Below are 13,237 nucleotides of genomic sequence, written 5' to 3'. Positions count from 1 at the left end.
CAGGAGAGTCTCCATTGCACCCCAGAGGGGACACCAGGTTTAGCAAAGGGTCTTCAGATGCCCCTCCAAACAGGGACAGCAGCAAAGCCACGCCATAGCCAGTCGCTCGTTCACCCTAGGAAAAAAAAAAAAAAAAAGAACAATTCACACTTCAGACTGTGTAATTTGAACCTAGTTTTAATTTTCCTACTCATTCCACAAGAGCAGTGGTGCCACATGGCCACAGTGAATACTCGGGGTCCCTGGCAGGACTGCTCAGCTTGTGCTTCTGTATCCTTGCTGCTCCCGGAATCCGTCCCAGTTAGATTAAACCAACACACCGGTTGACTCACATGAGAACAGAGCTCACGCTGACTCCAGCGTGGATTTATACTAGCATTGTTCAGGGCAGGGAATGTTCTATCCAGCATGAGCGTGGATTTGGAGTATGAGCTGAGTAAATTGGGTTTAAAAAAAAAAAAGAGCCAGTAGGAGTAAATTGGCTCATGTTTCAGGAAAAAAGAATATACATCAGTTCCACCAAAAAGAGAAGGGAAACCCCCAAGAGGAAACAAATGTTTTCTCTGCTGCAGGTCAGCAGGCAGGATGATCAACTCTGGTCAACCATCTTAAAACAATAAGAGTGAAAATGGAATTTTGGGATTACTGCCATGAACAGAAAGCAGGCAAGTTGTCGAAGTTTACAACGATATACATGTTGATGATTAAATGATTGCTAGAATATTTTAAAGCCAAAATGAAAAATATGAACAGATGTAGCTACCAAAGCAAAGAAATTCCCAACACAGGTGAAGAGTCAGTACATTTCAAAAGAATTCTTCTCCACCTAAATCTCTCGCTTTGAATTTGACGGCACAGAATTCAGAGTATCTGCAGGCACAAGCAGTTTTCCTTACCCAGCTTGCTCACCCAGGACAATGTCAGCAGTCATACGAACATACTCACTGCATGAACTGGTGCAGCGATGTCTATATGGACCCAGACTCCAGGCCAGTCAAAGCCAATGTGAGAAGCAATGAAAAGCCCAGCGCAGGAGCTTGGAGTATTGTCTCGGTCCTGTAGAAATAATAAAAATACAGTTGATCTTGCAAGAAAATAAAATGTCAATGTTTTATTCTTGCCTACAGAAAAGACAACTGTGCAAATCTAGTTCGGAGCCCTGAAGCACAGCCTTGCAAACCAACAGTGCTGTAAATCCTTTGACTTAATCCCTGGTAGCAGTCTAGCCCCGCTCAGTTCCTCTTGTACCCAAGCTCCTTCTGCAGTGTTTTTGAAACTTGGCACACACTGTAACTCTCAAACACAGCAAAAGCAGCTACAGAAATCCCCGAGGTCTCTGTCCTCAATTTCCCGGTTTCTGCATTCCCAGCTACTGTCTCTGTTGGTTATATACGATCTAAGGAGTACTCATCCTTGCTTCTTAAAGTCTCCATCCAGGAATTTAGCATTCATCTTAGAGCCATGCTTAAAAGGCAAGCAGCCCAAAGATACCTTTGCAGCAGGCTTCCCTGTTTAAACTTGACACCAAATATCAGTGTAGTGACACACAGCCTGCAAAATCCCCAGGTTAAAGACCCTGAAACCCATAATTATATGGCCCATTTCTAAAAGATTACAGCCCTCGTGAAGAGCTTTCAGCCAGCTATCAACAGGCCAGCACATTATCTAGAAAACACACATTTTCAGATAATAAATGTAATTTAAACAAAAAAAAAAATCTTACTGCCACAGAGTTCTTCATATCAGCTACAGCAGAGGTAAATTCACTGAAGTGGAGCTCGGGGCAATACACAAGAGGATGGACCAAGTCTCCACAGTTCCTGCCAGCTTTAACACAAGCCTTTTCCCACTCTTCATTATTGGTAAGGACAGCAGCATGATACTTTCCTGTAGCAATTCCCTAGTGAGATACAAGACAAAATCAGAAAGGATTCATCTTAACCGTGCAGGGGAAATTCTGTACTACCACCTTTCAGCATTAACAGCTGCTTTCATCTAACAAAACCAAGAAAAAAAAGTCTCAAAACTACTCAACAAGAAGGTAGTATTACAAATGTAGACAAAGACACTGTAACTACTGCTGAATCTTTAAAGATTTCTGAAAATCCATTCTGCAGTGAAATTATCCTTAGAAATAAAATTAAATCAGCAATGAACTACAAATAAAACATCTAACACAATACCCCAGCAATGTCTGCGACTCACATAAACGGTCTCAACGTAACATCCTCATTCATGGAAAAGGTTGCTCCCTTACAAATATACAAACCCCAGGAGCCAGTACATCAGTTTTCCATTAGGACAATGATGCGAAAGTTTCAAAGGGTTGACATTTACACCAACATGTGCAACATTCATGCCTCTAAAATTTGTAACCATTTCTCCTCCTGATATAAAGACCAAGTCATTTTCCAGAAAATTAAACCACAAGGATCACTGCTCATCAATATAACCCTCTATAAAACAGTAATAGATTTCAAAAAACAACAGCATTACATTTGTACACTTGTGACTTTCTGTGCATGACTTACAATGTAAGCTATTTAATGGGCAAGAAAATTTCTAATCACCGTCATCATATCAGTCCTGCTAATCATAAAGCTGCTGAATTGCACACATTGAATACTGATCGCTTACATCAGCTGCTAATGTCATCAGAATAATTTTTTTCTTTAAGTATGCAAAAGCATAAGAGTTGCACAAAGAACAAAAAGCCCTGCTTGAGTACTGCAGTTACAAATGGAACACATTCACAGTCGTGCACAGGCCATTACGGTTTACTGGGCTTGCTGTTGGCAACTTTCTCTTGCACAAGTTTTGGAGGCCATCAGTCACGATAGTTCACAGTATCCACCTTCCCCCAAAGACTAGCAGGATAGAGGCAAAGAAGTGTATGAAGCAGACAGGAGAAGGCTGCACACCCTCTGTCCACCAGCAGTTCTGTACCAGTACCTGAGCTCCTGTGAGAGTGGCCATATCCAGAATGATATCAGCTCCAAGATCTTTGCACGCGTAAGCTACTCCATCAGCCAGTATCAGTCTACCTTCCGCATCAGTGTTATTGATTTCCACAGTTCTGGGAAGAAAAGAGGGCATTCAATACAACAGTGCTTCAGGCTGTTGAGACTCATCCATCCGGACTGGAACAGCGGATGAGAAAGCAGACTCCAATCTCGTGTGCTTTCTTACTGGACTCTGCAAGTCTGTACGGCTGCTTACTCCCCGGCTGCAAGCATCCGGACAGAGTAAACACGGAAAATGGTTATAACAGTATTGCCCTCCTGCTCAGATCTACTTGTTGGGCCTGTATAACACCCAGCATGTCGAGCTGGGATTTCACAAACTACTGCCATACAAATAAGTATTGCACTCTGCTTAAAACAAGAGATGCTTATACAGCGCTAGCCTGCTTCTGTGATGGAGGCAATGTAGACTACAGATGGACAGAGAACACAGGCTGTATTGGAACAAATGTGAAAACCTGAGTGCTTTACAGAAACCTCAGCTCATGATGTACAATATGTATTTTGATGTGCATTTATACACCCAACGGGAACTCTAAGCGCACTTATAACTCACTACTACGGCTGTCTGAAATACTACTATCAGTATTTGGGGAAGCTGATGAGGGACAGGTTCACAATCTGCATGGCACGCAGATAAACAGAATCAAAGATGATGCTTCCTCTCAATGTTTCTGTGAAAACGATAGGTACAATCTTACTTTCCAGAGTAAAGAACATGAATGTCATCAGGTCTTGTTGCGCGTGGTCCGACTGCATTCTCGGCCAAACAAAAAACAGCATGAAGATTGTCTTTAAAACCCTGTAACAACAACAGGAGAGAAATGGGGTTTGACTCACATCAAGCTAATTTATTGGGACTGAAATCAATGAGGGATTACAGCCTCTTGACAGCAATGCCATTAATTACATGGGGACTCTGTGATGAATGCCTTATATCCCAAAGCTGAGGCAAAGAGCTGCAGAAAGCGAGGAGGAGGTAACACGTAACACTGGTTTGAAAGTTCTCGCTGGAGAGTGACTGAAAGCCTACACACACGAGAGACACAAACAGGTAAGGGATCTAGAAACCCTCCATCAACTGACCAGCGATCAGTACAATCTTCTCTCAGTGCCAAGGTGTCTGAACTAAAATATCCTCTATACGCAGCACACATGCAACTGGAGGGGCTGATGTTTAGTCAGAACCGATGCCCTGGGCAGAGCACGTTAGGCACTTGACAGCCAACTCCAGCAAAATCTTCCTAAGCACAACTCCAAAGCCCAGTAAGCTCAACAGGAGCCAGGCTCACCAAAAACAAACCTTCAGTCGCTAAACTAAAATCAGGTGCTTATATGGTTATGGATGGTATTTTAAAATGTATGATGATTTTGTTATTTATACAAAGTCTGCATTGTGTGGAGAGATCCTAGGAACAGAACAGGAGACAGCGGCATTTAACAAATAAAAACACAGTTCCTCCTCAACGGGGACAGCTGGCCTTAACAACATCAAATTCCTAGGGAAACCAGGGTCAGTTTTACTGTTAATCTCTTTATAAAAGTCTGTAGCTGAAGAAATCTGGGCTTGCTGAATCAGCTCATGTTCTGAAATCTAAAGGGCAAATGCATCAATCAAAACCTTTCAAAATAACGGGCAGCACCTCGAAGCCATAAGGCAACTTTGCAGTTTCCAGTCCAGCCAGCAGGCAAACAGCACTGGTGATGAGATAACCTCCCATCTGTGACCCTTTGCTCTTCCAAAACAGCCTGTGCAACAAAACTCCCACTCTATGCACAGTCCCTCACTGGACTGCACTAAATTTTCCTCCTCCCGTTGGGAGATGTGGTTAATGTACTGTCAAAAAGTGAAAACCCACTTCCAGTATCAGTTGCCTTTCCCTGAATCTCATTCTGTCTGTAGCTCTTCAAAAGCAGGATTCACTATGTAAACACGCTGGATCAAGGAGGATTCAAAAAATTTAAATGAATGTTTTTCTCTTCTCCCTTGTGTTGGAAAGCTCACAACGGATGAAATGCTTTTTTCTAGAAAAAAAACCACTTGCTTAATTTTGCTGTCCAATGCTTTTTTAAATCATGTTGTGAAACTGTTGAACAGCATGTAGGCAGATATTTTCTGAAGATGGATAATAACCTCTGCCCCTCTTCCCACTGAGCTTTCTATCCAACACACGTTTCCAACTTCAGTCTTTGTGACAAAGCATAGCTAATTTAAACCTCTTCCAGCTTTGTATTATTCTTAAGTGCATTTAAAAAAAGTCTTGAAGCAGTAACAACAACAAATTCTTTCCACTGCCTGTCTGAATGTATTTTCTGCAGGGATTTCGTTAACAGGTCTTCTTACATGAGGTTGTAGAATTAAGCAGCGAGATCATTCTTTTGTTTTCACACACAAGTGTGCAGACTTCTTGTGAGGTGTGACAGCTTCTTCAGGCTCTGTTTGTCCAAACATTTCACTGCCACTTTATTCATTGTTACGATAATCACATGCGAAAGCACAGATCCCTTACATTTGCACCTACTGTGACTGGGAATACAACTTCTCTCAGTGCAGGTAACTACACACAAAACTACTCTGGAAACAAGGATCGAATCTTCGAGAAAACGTACTGCATCCACGGCTTTCCCAGACTCTCCCAAAGCACTGTGGAAGTTCTACCTCTTGTCCCTTGCAAACATGAGATCTAGCTTTCTGAAGGACTTAGGGAAAGCTGGCTATTCTGCCTAGGATGCAGCTCACAAATCTGTTTTCAATTTTAAAACTCTGCAGATAACTGAAGTTTACAATCTTTCCACATCAAACATCCTGCTAGGGCCAAAGCACAGAGCTAAACGGTTGAGAAATGGGAATCTGGCACTGGCCATCCCCCGGACAAAGCGTCCATCAGATCTATGCATTAATCTGCAGCAGTAAATGTTCTTTGAACTTTGGACACTCCTTGGAAGCAATAGCTGCTCTGTCAGCAAGACTCAGTCACTGGATTTGTGGAGAGGGCAGAGTTTTATTGGCAGCAGCCACTTCTTTTCCCTAGTTCATATTGTTAAAGTGCAATATGCATTTTTTTAATTCTTCGTATTTCAATACCTGGCTTCTTCTCAGCTGCTCCACTACTTTCTGACCACACGAGCAAACCAACAAGCAGCTCCTGATAAGACGAGAGCTGCCACCTTCCCAGTTGGTTAATATCAGAACTGGCACAGGATTTGCAATGTGGACAGACTTCATATCCCAGAGACACTCATCCCTTTCTTTGCTAAGGGGACAGCAGCTGCTCCAAATCCCACAGTTTAAACAAAATCAGCACTGGATAACTCAAGCATAAATCTGATTCAAGGTACTAGAAACCACTCAGTCCACAGAACAAACCCTGAAATTCAAGACTCTCAAAAAAAAGAAAAAAAATAGCACTCAAGGAATTTCTCACAATTCTCAAGATCCCAGTAAAGATTTGAAATATTCTCCTGAAATAGCAGAAAGAGCAGAGTGGCTCAAGATCACCAACAGCAGTGGCAGGTCAGAACTTCAGGATTAGCCTGGCTCCCATATCTGGGAATATATCCAAAAGCCAGACTGCTCCTTGGCAATACTGGGCTACACGATATCAATTAACACATCTTACTTACTTGCTTCACAGTGGCTTTGAAGGCACCCAAAATAGCAGCTGCTCCACCACAGTCTCGTTTCATTCCAGGCATAGTAGTCTGTTTAAACAGAACCATAGAAATTTTTTTCTTTAAAAGAGAATTTCCCAGTAATGCCTGCTAAAACTAGTATTTCTGATGCTTCTGTAACTCTGGTCTTGACAGCGCTCAGCCTAACAGAAACATGGAACACATGCATCTGCTTATTGGTGGATCTTGCCTTAGAAGTGGAAAATACTAAACTCCTGCTGCCCATTTGTTAGAAAAGAAAAAGAAAAAGGTTGTTTACAAGACGCACACTGAGGCCAACTCAAACGGGTTTTGGATCTGTCTCCAAAATCAGAAACTAAACATCTTTGTTTCCAGCTTTCTCCTAGCAGTGGGGCAAAATATCAGGTAGTTATTTAACTGCTCTGTAAAGTGTTTCTTGAATCCTATTTGATCTTATCCCCTGGTAATTTGTGTCCATATGGATGACAGTAGATTAAGTGTTTACTCAAATAAATATAGTTTGGTTTCCTACAGACATTAACTAAATTATTTCCATCAGAAAACAACACTGTGAGCAAAGGCAGCAGAAGAACAAGTGTTTACGTACCTTTCCCTTAATGCTGAGCCCTCCGGTGTCATACACAATACCTTTGCCCACCCATGCAATGGTCTGTGTAGCACCATCTGGAGTGTGACTGAGAACTGCTAGGGCTGGAGGATGAAGAGCTGCCTTGCCAACTCCGTAGATACCTAGGAAACAGAATTAAACCACTTGTGGTGAAGAAAGACTGTGGGGAGCAATCTGTGGCTGTTTTCTGTAAAACATCTTAGAATACTATGGGCAATAAAACTGTTTTAAAAATGTGCAAATAAACATTACAATGGAGATGGCAAAACATTCCAATTAACTGCCATGAAATAAAGCTGAATTTTCAACAAGATATACCTCCAAAGCCTCTCTCTTTCAGTTCCTCATCTCGAATAATGGTAGGAGTAATCCCAAGATCCTTGCCAACTTTTTTGATTTCCTTAATCATTAAAAGAAAAAGGACATTGTCAGTCAGTCATCAGAAGGACACATTTGTGTCTTTCCACACATATGGTTACCCACATAAGGGTTTTGTGTGATTTTTGGATGCACACACATACAAACATTCATAATTTTGGGAGTGGTGCTGGTTTTCCAATGGCTTAATTCCACTGAGATGTCCTTGACTTACATGCATGAAATACAAATTTGACCTTTAAGCTCCGATATTAAAATAAGTCTTCAGAGGTAAAGGCCAACTGTTTACTCTATTGAATAATGATGCAACAGGACAGGAATATTTTCACTCTCAACATCTTACCAGACCTTTACGATAAAACTCATTTGGAAACATGTCAACTTCTGTCCCATAATTTCAGAAACTTATTACCATTGGGCTTAAGACAACACCAGCACTGGCAAAGAAGCCACTGTCACGACTGGATCAAGAACTCATGCCTTCTGACTCCCAGCGCCTCACCTCACTCCACCTCCTTCCAACTTACCAAAGTTCTACAAAATTAATTAAAGGTCAAAGCAACAGCCTCAGCACCCTTGGACAGGTTCTTTCATGTGCTTCATGCTGACATACAGGTTTTGCTAAGAGATAGCAACACTAGTTCTTGATTACTGTAGTCTAGACTTACAATTAGTAACTCTTACTCATCAGGTGTTTTACCTACCTCCAGGAAGTTATCTGTGTTCATCTCATTGCACGGCGTGTCCACGATGCGAGCAGCCAGTCTGACTCCTTCTGCAGCACTTGCCAGACACTATGAAAAGAACCCAGGACACCTGAGACCTGGTGCCTCGGTTTGGCTGGTTTTTTGCACAGCTTTGCATTTAGTCCTGCGTAGCCTACACCAGATGTGTGGTTCCTCTGGAGCACACTAACACTTCACTGGCATCAATCCCAGGCAGTTGTACAGTATTAAATAAAGTCAACTAAGATAACCATTATTTTTTGTATGTGTTAAGCTTGAGTTATTTCTTCCTGCGCCCTCATTTCTAAGCAACTGCATTCCCTCCCACAGTGAACTGATACTGCAAAATCAGTAGCCTTCTCCACTATCAAAGAGAGACCAAGAACACAAGGAAAGAAGGATCAGAGGAAGCAAATGCAGGAAGTCACAATGAGCCTGGAGGCTGCTCGGGTTGCAAACCTGCAGTGATTACACAATCTACAACATGGGGAACCGCAGGGTTTATACACCGCAGGCAGAGTGGCTGAGTGCAATACGGATCGCTACCACGAGCCACTCTATACGGCAGGCCATGGGGAACATGGCATATTCCATATTTGTGCAAAACATACAGGCATCTGTTTCCTCACTCCTGCGGCAAAGCGGCCTGACTCTCACCTGGCTGAGGAAGAACTTATCTAAGCTAGAGTGGGCACAATCAAAACGGCCCACAGTGAGCATGCCGAGGCTGTTTCTTTACAGAAGGATCCTCCTGGCAAAAAGGACAATGGGGGCACCAGACTCTAAGCTTCAACTTTTAACTCCTGTGAACCAACAACCTGAAGCAAAAAGACCAGGTGGAAGGAAGCCTGAAGAAAGTTTCCAGTAGCCACGCTACACTGAAGACCACACACAGCAGCAGGGTGAGTCGGGATGGGTTTCAAAGGAATCTGATGCGCTGGATAGTTTTTCGTGCTGAGGCATCTGCAGTTTGGCTTGGCCAGACTAGCCTAAGGACTCTATACATTCCATGTCCCAGCATAAACCTTCTCATAAACCTTGGCTTGGTTTGGAATGGTGCCTGACTCCCTACAATTACTTTTGATTGCTTTACTTCCCCTGAGGGGAAAGGACCTCCTCAGGAGCCAAGCCAGGCTTGGCGTGATTCGCCGCTGGGCCATGCAGGTAAACGGAGGTGCTCTAACCCAAAGGTCAAGTCCGAGGGAAACAATACTACTTGCAGAAACAAGCTGTGCCGGGGTTTGGCTTCCAGGGTACCCAAGAGAACCCAGATCATGGCAGCCTTTAGTAAGTGCCCTGTAAAACTACGACAACCCCTGCTAGTCCTCACCATAAAATATCCTGGACAACGCAGTAGGTGCAAAATACAGCAACATGCTGAGGGAGAGGTTTAACTAAAAAAATCCTACCACGTGCCTCTTCCATGCTCTACATTAGCTATCTGGCACTAGCTGAATTTAAGAGTTGAAAACTTAGCTTGGAGGAAGCCAGCAACAGTTCTGGCATTGACATAAAGGGGAAGAACAGGAGGCAGAAATCATTTCAGCTTTGTTTTGTAGTTATAAATAACCCGAGCGTTTGGAATCTACCTATCTGAAGGAACTGGTTTTGACACTTTTTTCTGATTTGAGGCATAGAAAAATGGAGCGATCAGCAGTTGTACTCATAGCATGCCTGCCTTTGTCACTTTCCTGAAAACGTCTGGTGTCACTTGCTGGGGCCAATTCCGTTCATAGAGTAAGGACTAAGTATGGAGGAAAAGATACTGAAAGAAAAAAAAAACCCTAAAGCTGCAATTCTGAAAATTTAATATGAAGGAACACCACCTCCTTTGCCAAATCCATTGCCAAAATTTTTAAGGGATTTGTATAACCTCACTGACTGATCAGCTACGTGAGGGTCCATCTGTACTGAGGCACAGAACCTGGAGCACCGGGCAGGAAGCTGCCTCACAGCTTAAGTGCAAATCTTGGAATAGCATTTAAGTTAGGATCTTGAAGAGGAATGACCTAGCAGACTGAAAGCTACCTGACGTGGAGCTTCCCCTCTGTAACAGTCAGGTGCAAGGGAAATAGTCTTTGATTACCTGCTATTGAAAGGTGACTTGGAGATACTTAACTGCTATGCACATCTCCAAGCTGTATCGTTTCTTACAGTGCTGTTTCTGGCTATAGTTCTGCTAGAGGAACTCAGCCAAAGACGTACATCAGAGAGATATATCAGAGGCCATATGTGATCCCAGAATAAGCAACTTCTAGTGACTCCACCGTAAGAGTCACCTGCATAGCACACATACAGGTTTTGCCAGGGTAAAAGAAAGTGAGAAGCCCACACACCAAAGACAATGTAACATTAGAGGCTAAAAATACATTATTACATATATAATAAACATTAGAAAAGAGAAATTTTATTTGTGCTACTTGTTTGGTGATTCCCACCCCTGAAATCTAAATTCTGAATAACATCTCCAGCCTTTGCTGCAGTAATACGTTCAATATTTCTACTCACGGGTGCTATGGACTGATCAATTTCAAGGAGCTTTGACCTGGGATAAGTTTTTACTTTAGATATAACACCTGTTCCATATGTAGCCTGAGACACATGTATTTGTGCATGCAACAAATTGAAGAAAATAATTATTTCAGGGAACAACAGAAAAAACTGATGACGGAAAAAACTAAAATCTTACTTTAAGTGTTGCCACTTCTATTGGTCCATTGTTTTGTCCAACCAGGAAAAACTCTACCGTTACAGTTTTCTTCTCTGTGCGCCTTGACGCACTGGACCGATGCGTGAACAGCGGGAAAGCCCTGGCCAGCGCACAGGCAGAAGCGAAGACTTCAGACCGCTCGCACACCATCTGAAACAGCAGCCAGAGGACAAGTCAGACAACATCAGGGATGTGGAAGACTCCATTGAAAAGGAGCTGTTACCTGTGATACTACTGGTGACAAGGGAGGGGGGAAAAAAGGGGCAGGCGTGGGAAAAAACTGACATCAGTATCAAAACATACTCGTAGGTCATGTTTTGCATGGGGAGAGTGGCAGGATGAACAGTACTACACTGAACTGGTTCAGTCCATTTCCCATATGGAAATTAATTACACGTCTGGAGTTGACTGTGTGGGAATTAATACATCCTTACAAGGCAGCTGGGTTGCTTTAATCATTCTAGTGCAATTAACACAGGTTAGCCTACAAACCAAGACAAAAAAAAGCATAGGAACCATCAATATGTGTTCAAAACAAATGAAACAAGGAGAGAAATTATATTAGAACGTGATTACTGTTAACCCAAAAGCTTTTTAACGTGTAGAATATTTTTCTGAAGTTCATAAGAGAAATTACCAATGGAAAGCAGCTTTAGCTAAATGTTTTCAAAGTTAACTATAAGGGAAAAAAAGTAGAGTTACTATTCTTGCAAATAAGTTTTCCAAGTGAGGAGTATAATTAAATTTTGTTTCTGACACTGACTATGAGACTTCTCTAACCACCTAGAAATCTGAATTAATCTGGAGAAGACATAGAAACAAGTAACAAATTCATCAGGCTCATACAGAAGATGACCAAAGCAGTCCAAGAGCTCATCTTGCAAAAGGACTCACATTGGTCCATGAGCTTACACTAAGACTTTAAAAACTCACGGAATGACACAAACAAGGCACTTTAAATGGGTTATGCAATATAGACATAGCACCCTGCACGCAGGCTATGTCAGTCTCCTAAAGCATGTGCTAATGTCATAAATCCTAGTTCGAAAAAAGCCACTACTGGTTCCCTTCGCATGGATATTCCTAGCTGAAGACATTCCATACATATAGAACTTTAATCTTCTCCAACTGTCTAAGCATGCAGAAGCTATTATAGTTAGGTCTTGTTTATGCGTCAGTGCAAAACCACTTCTACATGTCAGTATAATTATATCGGTAGAACTTGCCCACCTCCAGTCTCCTCGAATACAGATAAAATCCTGACAAGCCGAGAAAATACTTGACATTTCAGCAGAAGCATTTTGAAACAGCCACTTACAACAATACATCTGTTGACACCTCCTGGGAGGCAATTTCTAACCAGGCGGGTGATGAACTGAGCTGCAGATGGACTGTTGTGCCGGCTGACCCTGGAAGGCAAAGCAGCTACAGTGGCGTAATTCAGGTAGAGAGGACAGCTGTCGGTGGGGTTGGGATTCAGGGTGCTTAGAGCAGATTGCCATATCTGGGGAGAAAAGAAGAATTTAAAGACAAAGAACTGTATCAGAATTCTTTCCATCTCATTCCCACTACATTTAGGGCATGCTTTAATTGCAGGATTTTAGGTGTTGGAAATAAAGAACTTGCGTGCACACTTTTACATGCAATAATGTCTAGAGTGAAAAGAAAGGGGAAATGCAATGAACCTGTTTAGACTAGATATCAAGAAGAAATTCTTTACTGTGAGGGTGGTGAGGCAGTGGCCCAGGGTGCCCAGAGAAGCTGTGGATGCCTCATCCCTGGAGGGGTTCAAGGCCAGGCTGGATGAGGCTTTGAGCAACCTGGGCTGGTGGGAGGTGTCCCTGCCCATGGCAGGGGGTGGCACTGAATGATCTCTAAGGCCCTTCCCAGCCCTAACCATTCTGTGATTCTATGTTTACTGACCAGATAATACAAATGTGCTTTCTATTACAAGCATCTCGTCTAAACCATATGAATTCCACTCTAAAACCACACCACTTAGTGCAAAGGCTGCTTCAGAGCCCTTTTAAGTCGAGGCAGTTTTGCTAGTGATAAACAGATGGACTCATTTACCAGTCCCGAGTTACTTTTTCACATACAAATTTAATAATAATAATTAAAAAAAAGGCGGCTAAACATT

The 13,237-nt window shown here is 42.5% G+C and overlaps 1 protein-coding gene across 1 annotated transcript; it reads right to left on the bottom strand.

Annotated features, from left to right (window-relative positions):
- Position 1: 1 nt before the first annotated feature.
- NPEPL1 (aminopeptidase-like 1) lies at positions 2 to 12,601 on the bottom strand (the record flags this gene model as incomplete). Its single annotated transcript, XM_010074770.1, has 11 exons — positions 2 to 115; positions 946 to 1,056; positions 1,724 to 1,900; positions 2,953 to 3,076; positions 3,725 to 3,825; positions 6,648 to 6,725; positions 7,264 to 7,406; positions 7,603 to 7,684; positions 8,367 to 8,456; positions 11,077 to 11,247; positions 12,416 to 12,601. Coding segments are annotated over 11 exons (1,377 nt in total), but the record flags the coding sequence as incomplete, so codon positions are not given.
- Positions 12,602 to 13,237: the final 636 nt, after the last annotated feature.

This window comes from Pterocles gutturalis, unplaced genomic scaffold (assembly GCF_000699245.1).
Source record: "Pterocles gutturalis isolate BGI_N339 unplaced genomic scaffold, ASM69924v1 scaffold38837, whole genome shotgun sequence".
In the NCBI taxonomy this organism is placed as follows: Eukaryota; Metazoa; Chordata; class Aves; order Pterocliformes; family Pteroclidae; genus Pterocles; species Pterocles gutturalis.
The sequence above is the reverse complement of the archived record's forward strand: the minus strand, read 5'-3'. Positions and strand labels throughout refer to the sequence as shown.